Below are 16047 nucleotides of genomic sequence, written 5' to 3'. Positions count from 1 at the left end.
CATGATTCTTTCGAGAGTAGAAATGTCACGTCTCGAAATAATGCAGCGGAGATTTTAGAAAGGAGAGGAAGAAAATTAGCAGAGTAGAGTAAGCGAGGATTATTAGGGACCTGGACGCCCAAGTACTTAATTTGGGAGGTCTAGATATGGAATTGGGATATAGTAGGGAGGGAGAATAGAACTCGGGGCAGTGTTGATATAGGTAGTAGTTCAGATTTGGTTATATTAATTTTATAGACGGAGATGGGGCTTAAAGAGTTAATTATATCTAAAACGTCTGGGAGGGAATTTTCCGGATCAGAAACAAAAAGAAGCATGTCGTCCTCAAAAAGGCAGACTTTTAATTCAGAGGAATATTTTTTAATACCTTGAAATGTAGGACATGAACGTAGGGCGATGGCAAGGGGTTCAATCGCTAAAATAAACAAAAGGGGGGAAAGGGGACATCCCTGCCTGGTTCCTTTAAGAATTGGGAAGGTTGGCGACAGGAAGCCGTTACAAGAGACTTGAGAGGAGGGGGAATTATATAGTGTTTTGATAAAGGAAATAAAGGCAGGGGGGAATCCAAATCTTTCCATGGTGAGGAACAGGTGCGACCAGTGTACTAAATCAAAAGCTTTTGCAGCATCAATTGAGAGAATGACATTTCCACTGGCCGCACCTGCTCCCTTACACCCCGCCTCTATCGCAGCCAGGACCTTGCAAATGTTTGTAAGGGAATATCGGCCTTTGACAAATCCGGATTGATCTTTATGGATTAGGGAAAGGAGAAGTGGGTTTAGGCATGTTGCAAGGATTTTGGTAAGAAGTTTATAGTCACAATTTAATAATGAAATAGGCCTATAGGAGCCAGGATGGGAGGGATCTCTACCCGGTTTAGGTAAAAGCTTAAGTATTGCCGAGTTAAAATATAGGGGGAGGGTTCCATTGAATAGGATATAATTAAAAAAGGATACTAAGACTGTACTAATCTTTGGTGCCAATAATCTATAAAAGTCCCCACTGAAGCCATCAGGGCCTGGGGCTTTTGCTGGCTTCAGAGATTTAATAGCTTGTTGTATTTCAGTAAGGGTGATTAGTTGTGTCAGAGAAGAGGCAAGTTCAGAAGAGAGTTGAGGATAGAGGAGAGTAGACCAGTAAGAGTCTGAGCGGTATATAGGTAGAGAAGAAGTGGTGGAGGATGAGGGAACTGCAACCGATTGGGGGTGTGAATAGATATCAGCAAAATATTCTCTCATTATATGAGTAATTTGCATATTTGAAGTAGTATGTGATCCATCAGGGAGGAGTAGAGGATGAATTCTCATCGGTGGTCTGGTACCATTTAGGACAGGCATATCCAAACTGCGGCCCTCCAGATGTTGAGAAACTACACATCCCAGCATGCCCTGACACAGCATTAGCATTCTCGGACAGCAAAACTGTGTCAGGGCATGCTGGGATGTGTAGTTTCACAACAGCTGGAGGGCCGCAGTTTGGACATGCCTGATTTAGGATATTGGATAAGAGCTTGCTAGTCTTATTACCATACCTATGGAAGCGGTAATTAGAAGTAAACTGGTGTTTATCCATTAAAGATTGGAGTACTTCTTCAAATTTCGTTTTAGCTGTTAAATAGGAATCTCTATTATTGGATGAGGGGTTTTGGCTGAACGCCGAATAGGCATCAGTGAGTAATTGCTGTAAGGTTACATAAGTTTGAGAATATTTCTTCTTTTCTGTAGATTGATATGTAAGGATAGTGCCTCTCAGTACAGCCTTTGCCGTCATCCAAAATAGAGATGGGTCATTAGCAAGAACATGTTTGTTAGATTCGTAATAGTTGTCCCAAGAGCTATTTAATAATGCTATACATTTGGGGGAATTACTTAAATGAGCTAGAAATCTCCATGTTCTATGTGTAGATCTTTCATTTTGAGTTTTTATAGTCAGCCATACTAATGATTGGTCGGAGATGACTATCGGTTCCATACCAAAATCAGTAACATGTATAAAAAGAGAAGAAGAGAGGTAGTCGATGCGAGAAAGAGTGTGATGAGCAGCGGATAAGCATGAAAATTGTCGCTCTGTGGGGTTTAGAGCTCTCCAGACATCAATCAGCTGTAAGGATGAGAGGAGGAAGGGGACACCTAGTTTAGGTAAAGATATAGGTTTATTTTTAGGGTGAGACCTATCTAGGAAAGGGTTAGAAATCAAATTGAAGTCTCCACCTATGATAAGATTGGATGAAGCATGGGGAAGCAAACGTGTTAAGAGAATTTGGAGAAAGGGTTTGGAATATGAGTTGAGTACATAGAGAGTACATAGAGTGTATGTTGTTGAATATAATTTAATGTAAAGCAGGAGGAATCTACCATCTGGGTCACATTCAGTAGTTAAAACATCAATTGGGAGTGATTTGGATGCTAATATGACTACGCCTCTGGATTTTGAGTTGTATGAGGATGATGCTAGTAGACACCAATTAAGCATCTGGAGCTTAACAGTTTCTTGTTGTGTGAGATGGGACTCCTGAATAAAAATGATATCTAGTTTTTGTCTATTTAAATAAGTCAGTACCTTTCGGCGTTTGGCAGGTGAGTTGAAACCACCCACGTTGATCGAGCCGATCTTCAGTTCAGTCACATCAGGCATATCTGACCCTGTAGACATCTTATCAGTAGATGCAGGTAGACAATCATTAAAGTATAGGTAGTCTCAATGCAAAAGGGTAGAAACAAGAGGGGAGAACATGAGGGAGGGGGAAGACAAGACAAAGGCATAACTAGGAAAATACAGCATGGGTGTGAACCACATGTCTAATATAGGAATATCGTGCTTATTAGCACTGTGCTTCCGCAGTTTAAAATATAAAAAACTGTAGAGAAAAGAAAACAACCTAGTACCAAGTACCGCGTACTTGGATCTAGTTAACCGGAAACTGAGCAATACAGGTGTCCTAGCACCCTAGTAGCAAAAATGAAGTGTAAAACCTCTGGGCATGGTAAAAGAAGAAGTGAAAACCTATAGGCATAACAATAGAGTTTCAGGGTACTCGGAGGAGAGAATATGTAGGAGGCATTAATCCAAATCTGCAGAGGGGGTGGGGGGGTGGGGAGGGGGAGGGGGCAGGGGATGGGATAGAGGGGGGGAGGGGGGGAAAGAGGGTTAATGGATCTTATCCAGAGAGGTCTATAAATTGGAGGTACCATCTTACTTGTATAAACAATTAGTTACTTATGCTAAAACCAATACAAAACAGGTAAGAGGGGCAGTAAGTCAAAATGAGAATTACATCATATTAGAGGTGTCATGAAACTATCATAGGACAGTGAGCCTAACATAGAGAGTCCCAGGAATGACCGTTGAGGACAAACAGAGATGGGTAGTGTATCTTGAACTGAGGCATATTCAGGTTATAAGTTACTGGTCAGTAGCAGTGGTCTGTGATGTCATCTGGTATCTGTAGATTATCTTCCCGTAAGAAGGCCTGGGCATCCTCCGGAGTATTAAAGTCATAATGTCTGTCTGCAGTAAAGATACGCAGGCATGCGGGATACATAAGGGCAAATTTTCTTTGTGCCGCAAAAAGGGCTAAGCATATAGGAGAAAAGGCCTTTCTTGCTCTGGTAAGCTCAACAGAAAAGTCTTGAAACAGGCGTATGCGTTTGCCCTCCCATGACAGATCCTGGATTTGACGGGAAGCCCTCCAGATAGCCAGTTTATGCAGGTAGTTCAAACACTTGAAAACTATCACTCGTGGCCTCTTATCATGAGGTTTAGAGGGGGGACCAACTCTGTGAGCCCTCTTGATCACTAAATCTTTGCATTCTGTCTCAATCTTCAAAAGCCTTGGGAGTGTATTAGTGACAAAAGCCATCAGATCAGAACCCTTCACAGATTCCAATATTCCTACCACACGAATATTTCATCTCCTAGATCGATTTTCGATTTCATCAACTTTGTTCCAAAGTTGATAATTCTCTTTTTGAAGCTGTATAATAGAGTATTGGGCATCTGCCAGGTCATGGCTAACTGTGCCCAAGCGGTTTTCAGTGTCAGTCACTCTGCGCTGCAGATGCTGTAATTGGTGTGTAATGTCTGAAACAGCCTGCATTAATAAAGGGGACATGGTGTTTTTAATGGCATTCACTATATCCCTGTATGTGGCAGGGGAGTCAGAAGATCTCCGTACCTGCGGGGTGTCTGTGTCTTCCAAAGCCTCTGCCGCAGCTTTCTTATGCGCCGGGTGTGTGGCCGCGATGTCCGCGACCGGCGCCATGTTTGTTTCTGCACGGCGCTTCTCTTGGCGTGGCTGTAGCGGCTTTGCAGTCTGCGGGGCTGCCAGGAATTTCTCCATAGAAGGTATCCGCGGGGCTGGGTGGGGGGGGGGGGGGGGGGGGATGGAGAGGTTTTGGAGGCCTGGGAAAGCCTTTAAAAGATTTTTGTAGTGGGTGTAGGACGGAGCAGCCGGATCACGCTGCCTCCTGCATGCACGCAGAAGCGGAAGTAATCTGGATTGTTTTAAAAAAAATCAGGTTTTTGCAAATTAGGTACAAAAAGGTCATTTATTTCAAACATTTACCATTGTTCTTCTCCTTAACACACCACACCTAATGAACACAGCATTCAGTGCAACATTTACTTGTGTAAAAGGATAGATAGATAGATAGATAGATAGATAGATAGATAGATAGATAGATAGATAGATAGATAGATAGATAGATTGGCGTATCTATAATGGGTGCAGTGTGTGCAGGGCACATGGGCCCCAAGGTCCAGGGGGCCACCCCGCACACACTGCACCCGTTTGTTTAATACTTACCTCATCAGAGCCATCCCTTTTCAGCAGCGCAATAGAGTCTGAACACTAGGGGGTACAAACTCTATTGCGCTTGCTGAAAACTCCAGAAATATGGCGCGGCGGCCATTTTTACGGAGTTTTGCGCATGCGCATTCAGAGAATGGCCACTGCGCAATTTTTCCGGAGGTTTGTGCATGCGCAATAGAATCTGTGCTCAGACTCTATTGCCGCTGCAGAGGAGGACGGCACCGCTGGGGAACTCCGAGGAGGTAAGTATTAAATCCTTGTGCATTGTCAGAGAGGAGGGGGCCCATGATGCCGAAGGCTGCACACGGGTCTTTTCCTCTCTTAAAATGCCGATAGATAGATAGATAGATAGATAGATAGATAGATAGATAGATAGATAGATAGATAGATAGATAGATAGATTTACAAATTGTGGAGCAACAATATAAATAATACATATATTTTTTTTAATAACTTTCCTCAGTTGTTTATTTAATTACTCATTGATCATAAAGTAGCATGTAAAACATTCCTCATTATTATATCACTAAGGTATTACCATTTGTTATAGTTTTGCAATACTTTCATCCTGAAATAAACTTACACTTTATGTCATTTATAAGCTTGTGGAAATGTTTGATGTGCAGCATCACAATGTACAAAATCCCTCTCCACCTTACTGCAGCACTATACCATATACACTATAAAAAAAACAAGCTGCAGATGTTCAATGTACAAATTATTGTTTTAGAAAGCTGAACCCATACTAGACGCTAACAAAGCACATAAATTTCTTCAACGCCCCTACCTCTGTCTATAAATAACAAGCCATGAAGAGGAACATTACACTTCATACGCAGACTAAGATCCTGTAAGCTGTGTTTCAAATTGCATTGTTCTCCACCATCACCATGAGACATAGCACCAAGCACAGTTATTCTTCAATTGGAGCCGTCAAAGGAGGCTGCCACATAGGGGGGCATTCCCCCAGAATGTCTGGTCATTATCCTACAGCTCATCATGGAGGATCCAATCATGGAGGGTTAAAACTGTCACATCATGGAGTTTCCCATTTATCTCATCATTTGACTAATGGTGGAAGCTCCTCTTTGTCACATTATGGAAAGGGATCCCATAAATCACATCTTGGTAATTCTCACAATATGTATCAGGGAAGTTCTCATATTTCGCATCATGGAAGCCCCCATTTGTCACATCACGGTGGAGGATCTAATTTGATCCACCATGGGCAATCACATCTTTCACACCATGGTGACTTCCAAAAATCTCATATCGGCTCATCTCATATATCAAATTTTGGAAGCTCCCATATGATGCATCATGGAGGAGGATCTAATGTGAGCAACCATGGGAAATCCCACCTTTCCCATCATGGTGGCTTCCATATATCTCACCCCGGATCATCTCAAGCATCCCATCTTGGAAGTTCCCACATGCAGCATCATGGAGGCTCTCATGTTACCCATCATGAAGGTTCCCATGTGCCACATCATGGAGGCACCCACAAGTTTCATTATGGAGGTTCCAATATGTCCCATCATCAAGGCCACCACAAAGCTATCAGTGGCCATAGTGGGTCAAGTTGTAAAGCAGTCTCATTCTCCAAACACTCTTCTGTCAATCATCATGGTGGCCAGAGGCATGCTAAACACTTTAGCAGCTCTGGAGGCCACAGTGGATGGAAGAATGATGGCCTGCTTAGTATCAATGAGAAAGAAACCATGCAGATACTGAATGAACGCTTATCATCCTACCTGGATAAGGTTCGTGCTCTAGAACAGGAAAATGCCGAGCTGGAGAAGAAAATCTGTGAGTGGTATGCAAACAACGCTCCCAGCTCACTGCCTGACTCCAGCCAGTACTTCAGAGTAATTTCAGATCTCCAGAACCAGGTACTGTAGAGAAAATTATTACTGTTTAGAAAATGGGTACAATGTAGAAATGCTAAGTAATCAGTTTGCACCATACTAATTTTAAACAGAAGATCTTATGAAATGTGAAAGTCCAGCTAAAAAAAGTGTATGTAAAGTTAGCCAGATTTATGTTCCAAACACATAATTAAAACGCAAATAGAAAAAAACAATGCAATAACTTATTTATTCTGGGATGCACAAAGTGTGCTACTCAGCGTTGACCGTAAGTGAATTCTATTAGGAACAAAATGCATTTTTTTTATTTAGATAAGTAGGTCCTGCCAGGAGACATATGTCTTTGGGTGCTAGGTATCTGGGGCAAAATATGCACTAATGATAACAGCGATCAGCAGAAGCATTTGATTGGTTGATCTCTCTTACTAATATTTTTGCTTTTATTACTATTATTTTCCTGCTCCAATCTGTTAGCAATATTTAATTGATGTCTGCAATCAGATTGCTGCACAAAATCCACATTTCATTTTTAAATTGGGAGACAATGGAGGTTTGCATTTAATTGAACTTAATTCTTTTATTTTCTTTTTGTGTCTGCATTTATTTGATGTGTGGAACAGTATTTACTAATAATACTGTCCAGACACAGATGAGGGGGAAATGTAATTGGGTCCAAATTTTGTCAAGGTCTGGGATTTTGGCCAAGATTGCTCGTATTTTAAAACAGAAATCATTTAAAAGGCAGAACCAGGTTTCCTTGAGTGCTGGCACTTGGATCACTTTTGTGGAAGTGGTGATGGTGGGGTATGTTTATTTATTTATTTATTTTACAGTGACAAGACCTGTACTGATGCTTAGCAGCAGCAGCACATACTGTGGGGGAGATGTACTAACCCTTTGGGAGTGATAACGCCAAGAGAGATAATGTACCAGCCAATCAGCTTCTAACTATCATGCTACAGGCTGAAAAATGCCAGGAGCTTATTGGTTTATACTTTATCTTTCTTAGCTTTATCACTTTCCAAGGCTTAGTACAATCTTTATATAATGGCTCAAGTATACACATTTGTAGTTACATGCGCAACACAGAAATATGTATATGTTTTCCAGCCAAATGTACACAAAGGCTTAAATGATTGAAGTAATTTACAATAGTAGGTAATGTGGTTAAGTATCATGGTATAATATATCTTTCAGATCACTGGAGCTACAATGGACAATGCCAGGATTGTTCTACAGATTGACAATGCCAAATTAGCAGCTGATGACTTCAGTGACAAGTACAGTATACATTATTGTGTCTACATGTTTCCTTTTTACATGACTGTTGTTTACACAGTGAATTAAGATAAAAATGTCTACAGATTTTAGTACAAGAAGGAGGGTGACCCTGTCACTACCATTTCAGATGAGCAGGGGATATAACTTAAGTACACAAGGACTGTGGGGGTGAAACACTATATGTAGAGTATGTACAGTACACGTGTCATTGTTGAAAAAAAAGTCAATAAAATAACAATAAAACATTATGTGCCCTACACATACAGCTACAGCAGTTTCCCTGTATGGTAGTAAATGGGTATTTCATTAGTCTGCTTTGTCCTTTCTAGGTACGAGATGGAACAGCACATGGCTAGCAAAGCTGAGGCTGATGTGAATGCTCTGTGCAGAGTCCTGGGAGGTCTGAACCAGGAAACATCTGACCTGGAGATGCAAGTTCAGAACCTCCAGGAAGAAATGCAGGAGATGAAGAGAAATCATGAAGAGGTGATGTTTAGTTACAATAACTTGAGGAATGTAAATGCAGAACCCAGTGAGAAGAACAAAACAAGAGATTTAGTTGGAGTCAGACAATTATTAAAGTTAGAAATACATCTGTGTATTATTCTTATGCTATTCTTATATTTTTGATATCCTTCAGGAAGTAAACTGCCTCCGTGCCCAGCTTGGAGCCAGAATCAATGTAGAAATGAATGCTGCCCCATCCATCGACCTTAATCAAGCCTTGTCTGAAATTCGAGATGAATATGAAAACCTGATGGAGAGAAACCTGAGAGATGCTGAGGACATTTTCAGACAAAGGGTATCATTCTTTGGGGGTCCAGTGTGATTCTGTTCCTGTTGTAAAAAAACATTTGAATGTTAGGTTAAATCCATTCACAACAAATTGCAAAAGAATTCACAGTTCCAATTCACATAATCACCTTATCACCTTCATTTGTGTCAGAACCCCACTAATTAGAACATTACTGTATATTAACACCATCCATTCATTGCGCTAACACTTTTATTGTCCTGGCAGAGTGAAGAGCTAAATCGTCAGATGGCATCAGGTTCAGAGCAACTCCAGTCTGTGCAAACCGAGGTCATTGAGCTGAAGCGCACTGTCCAGGCCCTGGAAATTGAGCTTCAAAGCCAGCTGAGCATGGTACAGTATGGACAAATGTAGTTCTTTCTTGTCTATTATTATGTACTAATGTGGAGGTACTTAAAGACCACAAGGATTTGGTGTGTTGATAGTTACTAACTTTCAAAAGTGAGCTACAAAAAAAACACAATTTAGAAGGTTTTTTTCAGTTGGCTCATCTCAAATAATAAGATTTAATGGTGAAAAAAACATGTATTCATTGTCCATTCATGCACGCAGTGTAAATTTGTTTTTATGTTTTTTTCACTATCACTATTGTAGACATCAGCTCTGCAATCTACTCTGGCAGAGACACAAGCTACCTATGGTTCCCAACTCGCCCAGCTACAAGCTATGATTGATAATGTGGAGTGTCAATTGGCACAAATCCGATCTGATCTAGAATGTCAAAACCATGAGTACAAGATCCTGATGGATCAAAAGACCCACCTGGAAATGGAGATCGCCACTTACAAACGCCTCCTGGATGGACATGACATCCAGTAAGTCCAGCTACATTATGTAGAAAAAAAGTGTTCAATCACTTTTTACTACATAGTGCACATATTATACAGCTGTCATTCACCTCAATAATAGCAGCTTACAATTTACCACTTTAGTTACAGTATATTTATCATTTATTAAACTGAGGGCACAGAATTGAATTCTCTTGGGGATCAAGTCTGCAAAAAGAGAAAGATTCTGCTATCCGTTAAGAAAACATTCCCATGGTGAAAGCACTAGTGGAATCCTCAAAACTCATAAACTGCTTGGGTATCCTGGCACAGTGGTGTATCTGTAATGGATGGTACACACAGGCCCCTGTGTCAAGGTGCTCCATAATTCTCGAACTGCACCGTTTGCATTTACTTACTTGCCTGTATCATTATTACAGCATTTCTTCACAAATATGGTCCACCATCATATTTTGGAAGAAACCACTGAAGATATTGCATCGGCACCATATTTTCAAAGATTGTGTTGGAAACATAGCATCTACAGAAGACTCTCTAACAGTGTCGCTTTTGCATATGTGATTTTTTGCTCATGAATAGGAGGAAGCCTACAAAGTAACATATGCCCATGGGCCCCTCCTGTCTTAAAACACTCCTGTGCTTACACATGTAGAACTAAAAGTGCAGGAATACCCTTGAGAGAACATGCTATCATTTGCAGAACTGGCTGGCATGGAAGACCCACTAGAGCATGTATAATAAAAAAAAAATGATAATGCTTGTCAGTAGTTTATCTGGGTACTCAGGGCTAGGGTATTGCATAATTTATATTATAGATTTACATGTTATAATGACACCAATCCCCACAGCCCAAACTTTGACAATTTAAACAAAAATGGTTTACACACCAATTGATGCCCCACCCCCACTGTAGCTACACTCACATTATCCACAGCTCCATCCCTGAAGGGGGGCCCTGCCTATTTTGTCAGTCTGGGCCCCACAATTTTTGCTGACAGCCCTGTCTGCAGCTGAATGACTGTAACACTGCACCATCAGTGGTTCCTCTCCTTTCAGTGTCCTGTTGCTGACTGTAACTCCACACTGTCAGCGGTTCCTCTCCTTTCAGTGTCCTGTTGCTGACTGTAACTCCACACTGTCAGCGGTTCCTCTCCTTTCAGTGTCCTGTTGCTGACTGTAACTCCACACTGTCAGCGGTTCCTCTCCTTTCAGTGTCCTGTTGCTGACTGTAACTCCACACTGTCAGCGGTTCCTCTCCTTTCAGTGTCCTGCTGCTGACTGACTTATATATGTGAGCTGTGCTTAACTTCTCAACTAATATTTTCCTTTCCACAAGAAGTAATGCACTTTATACTGGATGTCAATAGATATGCTATGGAATAATTTATTATTTGCTTAATTTATAGCCTAATGTTCTGATTTGTCCCACAGAGTATCAGACTACCATATGTCAAGTGGAAAACACGGTGAGTTGATAAGTAAGAATTGTGTATGCTATCTTTTCTTTATAATGCTCTGGCAGTACAGGTATGTTGACTGTAACAGAATTGCACTACACTTGAAAACTATATTTATTAAGCAGGTTTTACCTAACTATGATTGGATAGCACCATTTATTTTGCTCAGCATGTTTAAAATGTACTAAACATTTTAAAATATGGTAATCCCATACAGACATCCTATACAGACATCCAAAGCTTTCTGTACCTACCTATATCACGATATGTGAAAGTTGTTAGCGCTATGTACAATGACATACATTCCTAGGGTATTTTAACAGGATTGTCCCAATTCCCATGTTTAATTACTTATGTGTTTACTGTTATGCACATATAACTTGTATAGTGTTGTATATATTAGTACATAACCATTGAAATGATTGTATGAAAATTATGTATTTTTGGCCCACATATCTTTATATTTGCATCCTCTCACTTCCCACTTCATAAAGCTTGTTATACTCATGAATCGTTTCTCACTTGTAAATCAGATTTACTGTAAGATCAATTTGTAGTTGTGGTTTTATTTCTGTGATTCAAAAAAGAGCTTAATAACTAACAACATGGCTGTAATCTCACATAATTGCACAAAAGAAACATACATACTTTATATACAGTATCTGTCTCCATAAAAATATAAGATATTGAACCAGATTGAATAGAGTATCAATCTGTACTACACTGATTATAGTCAGAGAGAAAGATCACCCATGTAGGGACTTGCATGAGACTCTGATTAAAAGAACCAGACCTCATATGAATTACAAGTCATATATATATAAAAATCACACCTGATGATCAATACATTATACAAATATATCCAATACTGTATGTCATTCTTGCTTAAAATAATTCTGATGAAGTGACCTTTACAATCTAAAGAATAACTTAACGTAAAGTTACCAAAATCACATTAATATATAAAAGAAGACATTACAAGGGGATTCAGTTATTTAACCGCTTGGAGGAAATCCACATATCCAGTGGTCATAAAGGGTTAATCACTCTGTATTAAAAACAAACCAAAACAACAAAAAAATAAACTCTCTCTCTCTCTCTCTCTCTCTCTCTCTCTCTCTCTCTCTATATATATATATATATATATATATAGTACAATATACGTGGACAATCGTGGGCAATCCACTTATAGACCAACACACCACCATATAGTAGCAAATATTCAATCCATAATTTAATCCAATTTAAAGTGCATTGTGCAGCATGATGGCAATGGCAATGACTACAAGCAATAACAACAGTTGCAATATACATTTTTTTGCAATAAGGGATATATAAGGGATATATAACAAATAACATCTGTAGCAATTTTGCCTTGCAGTCTAAACACAGCACATACAGCCAAAAAATATCTGAATGAAAAACTCAGTACAGTTAATTAACTAGAGGACAAACTCAATAATGTTCAATAGGTTAAAATATATTAATCATTTTTACACAAAAAAATGAAAAACTGCCCGCTGCCTCCTTTTTTGATCATATCAAAATTATTTCCCCCCCCCTAATTTCTTGAATACGTCCTTTTAAATTATTTTGCTAATGCTTTCAATATACTGTAAGATAAGATCCCACTTTTCCAGGACTCCTATTTAGCCTATATCACTCCACTCTAATATAATGAAGTCATCTTTTTGTGTACTAGACCATTATATATACTGTATGCCAATATTAAGTATAATTTTTTTTCCATGTATATTGAAAAACAAAATATTTCTTAACTATATATAAAATTATCTTAATGCACCTTATAATTTACCTTATGAATTTTTCAAGTCAATGATAAAAACTTGTCTATTTGTGCACCTAACCATAACAACTCTGCTTTCCTGTCTGCCATCATTTAACGATAAAAAAGATTTATTCATTTACATTTACTTTTTCCAGGCTCTCCCCACGAAATGGTACACCATGCCACTGAGCATGCCCATGATCTCAAATGCTAAAAGATCCCTGAATCATGCTGGAAGAACGAGAAGGCCCATTGTGACTCCAACAGAAATATCATAGAATTTTCTTTTCTTAGAACTATTACTTATCCTGTTACCTTTCTTTTATTAGTCAATGGAGGTGTATAGCAAGTGATTATTTCAATGGCTTGTAGGAAGAGCATTAGCAATATTTTATATATTCCTATGAATGTGTTCTTCTACAGTAGCTTTAGAATACTAGAAGAGGTATTGTAGGTACATTGGAGGTCTCTGTAGTACAGTAGGGATGTTTTCAGTTGAAACACTTCCAGTTTAGATATACATACAATTTACACACAAAAAAAAACATGTCTGCCTACCTAAGGATGACTCACAGAGCTGGAACACTATAATGTGTGTTGGGTGTTTTGGGCAGGAGTAGTATAGTAATCTACAACATAGACATTACTCCTTTACAGAGAAGTGATTTATCCTGGGATTTCAAATACATTGATTTAAATCATTCTAAAATATAGTCAGAATATAGATCCACACTTGGAAACAAAATATCACTTGTTTCCACTATATTTATTTTCTATCCTATAACTTTGTTGACATAACAATGTACATGTTTCTACTATTTAAATAAACCCTAACAGATACTTCCAGCACCCACCAGTATGATGATATTGTGCTGTAACCCACTAATTTATAACCATTGTATAGTTTATGTGATCACAGAGCTCAAGAATACGGTAGTCTCATTCATGGGCTATATTGGGCTTGTGTATCACAGATAATGTTGGCTCTTGGACTGTATTGTCACTGCTTTACTATGTTTTCCCTATCTTTTTATTCAGAATAAACTTTGCTTTCTGCTGATGCACATGTGAGATATCTGAGTATTTGTACTAGGGTATTAATCCCCATGCCTCACTATTCTGGTATTTACTTCCGAAAATGTTCAAGATTTACATGGAAGATAAATTTAAGACACTAAAAATCCTGTAACCATTTGTAACATGCCGGTAACATGAAACTGTGCAGTACTTCACAATTAGAGTATATCTAAATTCCATAAGATGTGCTAGCAGTACAATTTAATAGGGTAATATATAACCGCAAAGAGAATGAACCTGTGATGCTCCTTTAAGTGCTCCATAAATGCTCCATCTTCTGCATAGTGGTTTTCAAGGTCCACGTCACAGCCTTTGGAGACAAAACCATAAAATTGATCTGCATCTATATTTGTGGGCTCACATCTATTCCAGATGATGTACATTTAGGATGCATTAAAAATGAACCACAAATTCCTACAATTGTTTGACTGGGGCATGGAGGGTCCAACAGGAGAATGCAGTGGTAGTGACCCATGCTTAAGTGTGTGGCCAGCAACCGGAGGGGTGTGGCAGCCTCCACAGATCCTTGGCTAGCCATTAGAAAGCACATGGCCTGGGCTACTTTATAAATATTTAAATAGTAAATCATGATAATGTCCCAGACTGATAACATCCACGCACTGCAGTGAAGATACCACAGTCCTGGGAATGAAGTATAACTTAACATATGTTTAATAATTAAGCATTTGATGGTGAGCCTCGCAATATGTACCACGTTAATGCATTGTACATATGATAGGGGACTCTGGCACTGACTGGCCAATGTCTAAAACTCAATGAAAACTGTATTAGATCTAGTAAAGGTGAAATACATGCCATTGTAAGAACAATTGACAAGTTATTACCACTGGAATGACTTAATTGTAGGTTACTGAATTAATGCCAACCTACAGTTTAATTCCAATCACTGGCAGGAACTGTGTTCATTATGTTAAAGCCCATAGTTAACAAGATAAGAGGACTGCCACTTTGACTGGCAGGGGGTGAATCCACCAGGTACTGTAACTGACTCTCTAATAGATGAAAATGTATAATTCAAGTGCACAGTTTGGAACTTAACCCCTAGAGGAGAGACTGGGCCCTTGGGCAGTGGGGCCCACCAGGGATTTCACCTGTACCCCTGGGGGCCAGTCTGGCCCTGAGTCCAGGGGCGTATCTACTGTTTGGCGAGGATGGCACTCGCCAGGGGCGCCGGCCGAGAGGGGGCGCTGCCTGGCTGTGCCACCCACGGCGGCCCAGAGCTGTATTAAGAGGGGACGACGACACACAGCCGGCTCACCTTAACAGCAGCGCAGCAGTGGATTACAGAGCACGGGGACAAGGAGTAACTGGCGGGTAGGGAATGGATCCGCATGTGAATCAACCTGACAGGTCAATGAAGCGAGTAGCGGCAACAGATGGCGCCGTATGCAGCCAGGTACCCCACCATGCGAGTCACAGGTGAGCCGGCCCTACCCCACTTCTGCTGGGCCGATGCACAGAGTGCGATCTGCGCTGAGCCGGGGACTGCCGCTACCGCGATCGGAGCTCTCAGATTTGGGGAATGGCTGCTGGTCACTAGAGGCGGCTTCTGCTCAGAAAACGGCCGCGGAAGCTGCTGCCTACGAGCTGCTGCCAGCTTATATTAAATCAGCGGGGTGGGACTTTAAATCCATCGGAGCAGTTATCATCAGATGACATTTAACTCACGGCAATTGGAGGTGTAACGTGGGCGGAGCGAGAGCTCTGGTCTCCCTGATGTCCGCTCCTGCCGTGCCGATGTGAGATGCGCGCCGTTAGTAAATCTGTGTGCCATGCTGCATGCTGCCTTTTTAAATAGTAAGGCAGCGTACAGTCTTTAACAGCAGTCAGCATTTGTAGTGCGCTGCACTGTGTATGTGTGGCTGTTGCCCCACCCCTGCCTCTACACTTGCTATGATCACTGAAGCTGCAGCACGGCCACGGACTCTGCAGATCTCTGATGTGGAGCCTTGTGGAGTGCACTGGGAACGGCCAGTGGCAGTAGAAGAGGGGGTAGGTGATCAGAGACAAGCCTGTCTGCCCTATTTCTCCAGCCCACCCCTTACTTCTGCCTCTCTGAATCCTCCTTTTCCTCACCATGTCTCTATCACCCTCTGTCTCTCTGACACCGCCCCCCCTGTCTATCTCTATCACCCTCTGTCT

The 16047-nt window shown here is 40.6% G+C and overlaps 1 protein-coding gene across 1 annotated transcript in view; it reads left to right on the top strand.

Moving 5' to 3' along the window:
• The first annotated feature begins 6516 nt into the window (after positions 1 to 6516).
• The window catches only part of LOC135057273 (keratin, type I cytoskeletal 42-like), a 44293-nt gene continuing 34762 nt past the window's right edge, over positions 6517 to 16047 (top strand). Inside the window, exons 1-7 of the mRNA XM_063963163.1 lie at positions 6517 to 6702; positions 7876 to 7958; positions 8289 to 8445; positions 8600 to 8761; positions 8981 to 9106; positions 9368 to 9588; positions 10993 to 11027. Of these exons, the coding sequence (XP_063819233.1) occupies positions 6532 to 6702; positions 7876 to 7958; positions 8289 to 8445; positions 8600 to 8761; positions 8981 to 9106; positions 9368 to 9588; positions 10993 to 11027 (955 nt within the window). The 5' untranslated portion in view covers positions 6517 to 6531. The remainder of the gene's footprint in view (positions 6703 to 7875; positions 7959 to 8288; positions 8446 to 8599; positions 8762 to 8980; positions 9107 to 9367; positions 9589 to 10992; positions 11028 to 16047) is intronic.

Source organism: Pseudophryne corroboree, chromosome 3, assembly GCF_028390025.1.
Source record: "Pseudophryne corroboree isolate aPseCor3 chromosome 3, aPseCor3.hap2, whole genome shotgun sequence".
Taxonomy (NCBI): domain Eukaryota; kingdom Metazoa; phylum Chordata; class Amphibia; order Anura; family Myobatrachidae; genus Pseudophryne; species Pseudophryne corroboree.
The sequence above is the reverse complement of the archived record's forward strand: the minus strand, read 5'-3'. Positions and strand labels throughout refer to the sequence as shown.